Raw genomic sequence first — 6000 nt, forward strand, 5'->3', positions numbered from 1 at the left:
AAATTATTTATCCATCCATAGTTCAAATTTTTACTACAGTGGTACCTCGCAAGACGAAAAATGCGCAAGACGAAAGAGTTTTCCGTTTTTTGAGTCGTTCCGCAAGACGAATTTCCCTATGGGCTTGCTTCTTGCGAGTTTGTTTCCTTTTTCTTAAAGCGGTTAAGCTGTTAATAACCGCTAAGCCGTTAATAGCCGCTAAGCCGCTAATAGCCGCTAAGCTGCTAATAGCTGTGCTTCGCAAGACGAAAAAACCGCAAGACAAGGAGACTCGCGGAACGGATTAATTTCGTCTTGCGAGGCACCACTGTACAGGTTTTCTGTCAATCCTACCAATGTATGTAACTCTTTACAATAGCTTTTCAACTAAATTATAACCTTTCCCCATTCTTTATTAAAGAGGTCCTCTTCCTGGTTTCTAATTCTGCCTGTAAGCTTTGCCATCTCGACGTCGTTCATCAGTTTTGTCTGCGCCTCTTCTTTGGTGGGAGTTGTAGACCCTTAGGATCATCTAGTCCAACCCCCTGCAAAACACAGTTAGTGGCAGCCAAAGCAGCATGGCTCCATCAGTGCCGGATTTCTGTATAAGGCAAGCAAAATCCCTTATTTTGGCTGCTGGTCCCTTATTTTCAAATCTGTAAGTTGACAGCTATGGCCTGGGTTTAGTTTTGGTTGCATTCAGCAGGGATTTTTGAACATTCTTCTTATTTCGCAGCGTGCACCCCATGCACACACAGAGGTGTGTTTTGCCACCTGTAGAAATCTGAATAGGGTTTGCATGCTTCCCGCCTGCACAGAAATGCAATCGGCGTAGGAAGTTTTTGCATTTGAAGCAGCTCTGCTAGGTTTGCGATGGCAAGGCTGTGCTCTTGGAATACTAGATAGTGCTGTTGAGTAGGAGCACCCTCTGCTGGCTGAAGGCCTGCATAGCAGCCGAAACGTAGGAAGCAGCCTTGAACTGAGCTCAGTACTGGCTTCTCTGACTGTACTGGCTTCTCTGACTGGCAGCAGGTGGCTGCAGAAACAGGCTGGCAGCCGTCTTTCCCCTGCCCTATGGGGAGATGCTAGAGCTTGAACCAGGCACCTTCTGTGTGCAAAGCAGCTGTCCTCAGCGCTGAGCTACAGCCCTTCATCCTAACTCCCCCTGTAGCCTTATGAATCAACAGGAGATATTCTAAAAATATATCCTGCTCAAAAAGCAATAAATTTCCTCTGAAATTTATAGTCTTTGCCACCTGGTATCATGTGAGCAGAAGTCAGTATTTGCATTGCGTGGATGCATTTCACAATGCACAGTATTACGGATTCTTAGCATGTTAATTACGGACGTTCATCGAATTTTGAGGCTCTGGTTTTTGTCAGCTCGGCATCCTTATTGAGCTTGTCGTTTGGAGTTGTCTGGGAGCTGAGCATGAGGCTCCGTCTTGCCAGGCAGAAGGCCAGCGCTGTCAACTCCCAGAACAAATGAAGAAACTCGGAGGGGGAAAAGATGGTTGGCAACAGATTATACGGAAAGATCAAGTTTAAACAAAGCAGGCTCACTTAGAATTCAGCCGCAGTGTTGCAGTTGGAGGAACGGAGTTATACACAGAAATTTAGCAAAGATATATCCTGTCGAAATCTAAAGGCAAAATAAGTATAAAATGATATACAGCGGTGCCCCGCAAGACCAACGCCTCGCAAGACGGAAAACCCGCTAGATGAAAGGGTTTTCCGTTTTGGAGGCGCTTCGCAAAACGAATTTCCCTATGGGCTTGCTTCGCAAGATGAAATGTCTTGCGAGTTCCTGCGGGTTTTTCCCCCCGTTCCCCCCCCCTTTTCCTAAGCCGCTAAGCCGCTTATCAGCTGATCCGTTGATAAGCCGCTTAACAGCTGATCGCTGAAAGCCGCTAAACCGCTAATAGCGCTAATCCGCTAAGCTGTCAATGGGCTTGCTTCGCAAGACGAAAAAACTGCTATACGAAGAGCCTCACGGAACGGATTAATTTCGTCTTGCGAGGCACCACTGTATATCAAAGGTATTTAGTTATAGGAAGCTTACAAATATTTATGACAACGTTGTTTTAAGCATTGAAGAAGTAGCTACTAGAAAGTTGACTCTTAAACGTCTTCAATGTGTGGTGCTCCTTTGGAGGGAATTTTTAAAAATATGTATTCTCTATATGGTCACATGGGACACCATAAATAGAAACAGGAGAGTTGAGCCACACAGGTTGCAATCCAATACCCACCTTCCAGGGAGGAAGCCCCATAAAGCTTAATGGGACTACTTTTGAGTAGATTGCACTGTTAGGATGACGTGTGTGTGTGTGTGTGTGTGTGTGTGTGTGTGTCTGGGCTTGTTGGGCAATTGATCAACTGATATATAGTATTTCAGCAGATCTTTGTCAAGAGCTATTTGGATACATGGCTTCAGCTGACTATGGTGTGTATACACCGTACATCCCAAAGAATCATGGGAGCTATAGTGCTGGGGATTGTAGCCCCATAAGGCAAACTGCAGTTCCCATGCTTTGGGGGGCTGGTCATGTATGGTGTGTCTGTGGCCTGTGTAACTTGGAACAAGAATGGAAGTCCCGCAGCTTTTCAATTCTTAGAGGTTTGGTTCTTAGACGTGTACAAAGCACACTTTAGTGATGAGACTTGTCAAACCAATCTAAAAGTTGGGAAAGGGAAGCTTATTGTTCTTTTATAGCATTGTAGATGATCAAAGGTCTACATAAAATTGGTTCTTGATCAAGTCTTGGAGCAACCACATACCCTCCCAACATTTTTCTGATGAAAATATTGATGTCCTATTCAATAATAATAATAATAATAATAATAATAATAATAATAATAATAATAATATTTATACCCCACCCAACAGACTAGATTGCCTCAGCCACACTGGGGTGCTTCCAACACATATAAAGACATAATAACACATTAAACTTTTTTTAAAAGCTTCCCTGTACCCTTTAGGTGGATCGGGGTCAGATAACTCCATACCCTCCATCATTTCTCCAATGAAAATAGGGACGTCCTAAGGAAAAGTGGGACATTCCAGGATCAAATCAGAAACCAGGACAGCTTCTGTAAATTTGGGACTGTCCCTGGAAAATAGGGACACTTGGGAGGTCTGCAACCACTGTAGATGTGAACGCCCCACCGAAGCGTAGCTGCCCCTGTTCTGTGGAGCAGAATTGCTGTCAGGTTGTGATAGGTGCCCAATATCTGTATTTTCCAGAAAGGACATTTTTGCTCCCACAGGCTTTCCCAGATGGACAAATAGGCCTCTGCCATAAGTGTCCACAGTGTCTTCGTTTTTAAATCCACCTTCTGTTACTTCTTGCACTCTCATTAACGGCTTCTTGGCTGTTTTTCATTATATTTGGTACATTGCCTTCAGACCTATGTGGAATATGATTAATACGTTACAACAGCAGGCTAGAAGCTGGAGGTCTTGCTGGGGGAAAGGTGGATTTTGTGGAGAGATCTGATGGATGAGTTGGTGGCCTCACACCCACAGTCCCAGAAGAAGTTTCATGCTCAGGGGAGCAACACGAAAAAATGGGCCGAGTTGGAGAGACCTTTGAGCAGTTGAGGGTAGAAGAATCAGAGAATGGGAGGGTATTTTGTGGGCCAGGCATGGGAAATCTGTCGGACTCCAGCAAACCCAACCAGCATTGCCCAGTGGTCAGGGTTGGTGGAAGTTGCAATGTAGCAGCACCCAGAAGGCCACAACCTCTCCACTCCTGTTGTAGGCCTAGTCTAACCCGCTTCTTGAGGAACCCAGAAGATCGAGCAACCCTTAAACAGAGTCTGAGGAATAAAGGTCCTGGACCAAGGATACAGCTGCTTTCTTGACATGCTCCACAATCCTATTACTTAACTCTTCCTGTATTTATTTTTGCTCTCCGCACTCCTAGGAGAAAAAGACATGATCATTTTAGGCGACTTCAGTCAAGCCCCCGACAGTAGCGACCACGACCTCTTGAGGAAGGAGAAGTTCCATCCCCTGGTCACCGCCAGCACATTTACAAACATCAGCACAAAGAACCCTCAGGGCTCCAAGTCCGTGGATAACATCTGGATCAGCCGTAGCTTGAAAAAGGTTTTCACTGGTAAGGTTTCATTTTGGGAGGAAGTTTCAAATATCAAGCTTTGATTATTATTTTTTAATACCTTAGTGTGTATGACAATGGTTGGATTGATAGCCAAAAAGGTTGTATGTGGCTTGTTAAGTGGCAAATTTCATGTCGACTTCTCCTAGCCTATTTTGCACTTTACAAGCGACATATACAATGTTCATTATTGGTGTATGTTTGCAGAGTTTGATCTGTTTTTGTTGGACTAAACATATGAAGCAGAGATTTGTCTCTTTATAAAAATAGCGTGCACACAACTGGGATCTGAAACTCATCCCAGCTCCTCTGGGTCTGTTTCTACATATTTGCCCATGTTTGCAGATCCCCATCTCTCCTTAATTTACACGTTTACCTATGTCAAGACTTCCTTCAGGGCCACAAAGATTAGAAACTTCGCTTTTAAGAGTGCCTAGAAATGTACTATTTCCTCTTGATTTTTAAAGAAATGCATTAGTTGCCTTTAGGAGATGCCTTTATAGGCAGAAGAAACAGTGATACACTCATTTTTTGGGGTTGGTTTTTTATTTTCTATCACTTTATGATCTTCTTCTGAATGCATGAGCAGTTTTCATGAGTCTCCTCGTGGTCCTCCGAGGAACTACAGTGGTGCCCCGCAAGACGAATGCCTCGCAAGACGGAAAACCCGCTAGACGAGTTTTGGAGGCGCTTCGCTAAACAAATTTCTCTATGGGGTTGCTTCGCAAGACGAAAAAATCTAGCGAGTTCCCGCGGGGTTTTCCCCCCCCCCTTTCCTAAGCCGCTTATCAGCTGTTCCGCTGATAAGCCGCTTAACAGCTGATCGCTAAAAGCCGCTAGACCGCTAATAGCGCTAATCCGCTAAGCTGTCAATGGGCTTGCTTCGCAAGACGAAAAAACCGCTAGACGAAGAGAATCGCGGAACGGATTCTTTTCGTCTTGCGAGGCACCACTGTAGTTAGGTGCAAAGCCATTAGATGCTCCTAAAAGATATTCACTGAAAGGTCAACATTCATATTCCAGACCCTTTGCTTTGTGCCATTGGTGGTTTCCCCCAAGTATTCACTCCTATCTTTCTCCTCTCTAAACTATTCTTTACACAGGTCATTGGGCAGTTGTGAGAGAAGGCCTTACAAACCCCTGGATCCCTGATAACTGGTCGTGGGGTGGAGTTGCTTCAAGCCACTGCCCTGTGTTAGCTGAATTTTACACCGAGAGGGACTGGAACAGAAAGGAGACAACACGGAACGGAAATGGCGTGATAGTGGAATGCAGCGACTCAAATGCGAAACATGAGCGATGATGAAAGAACAAGCAAACCACGCCCTTCCCTAGAAGGGATGGTCAGAAGATCCCTTTGCTCAAGGCCTGACAGTGAACCGGAACTGCCTTTTTTCTCATTTAAAAAGAATCAGCTTCTGCTTTTAACATCTCCCTTTTCCATTCCCACCTCTGTGTCCCTTAATGGATGTTTTAGGGTATCCCATCTTTTGTGTTTTGTGACTTTTTACGGGGACTTGGTGGACACGGATGGGCTTGGATACCTGACAACTCCAAATAAAATGCACTTTTTAATACTGTACAGTCATGATCTCCCTCTCTGATTTCTAATGAAATGTCACACAATAACAGACAAAGAGAAGCCCGTGAAAGGGCAGATTAATTTATAGCATATGTATAGCATATGTAGTATATTTCAGTGATAAACAGACTAGTGAATGCTGTCTGTTTGCTATCCTATCACTTACAGTAGGAATTGTGGCAGAATACTGAACATGTGGTGGGAGTATTCACAAAATAGGAAACACACAGGTCTGCAGCTTGGCTTAAGCGATTGCTCTAAAAACTTGTTCCATCTACATGCGAAACTGAAACCTGAATAACTATTATCTAT

The 6000-nt window shown here is 44.3% G+C and overlaps 1 protein-coding gene across 1 annotated transcript in view; it reads left to right on the plus strand.

The window, feature by feature from the left end:
• The window catches only part of EEPD1 (endonuclease/exonuclease/phosphatase family domain containing 1), a 62581-nt gene extending 56893 nt beyond the window's left edge, over positions 1-5688 (plus strand). The window contains exons 6-7 of the mRNA XM_081834807.1: positions 3912-4106; positions 5210-5688. Coding sequence (XP_081690933.1) covers positions 3912-4106; positions 5210-5409 — 395 coding nt within the window. The 3' untranslated portion in view covers positions 5410-5688. The remainder of the gene's footprint in view (positions 1-3911; positions 4107-5209) is intronic.
• Positions 5689-6000: the final 312 nt, after the last annotated feature.

This window comes from Podarcis erhardii, assembly GCF_964252035.2.
Source record: "Podarcis erhardii genome assembly, chromosome: 12".
Classification (NCBI taxonomy): domain Eukaryota; kingdom Metazoa; phylum Chordata; class Lepidosauria; order Squamata; family Lacertidae; genus Podarcis; species Podarcis erhardii.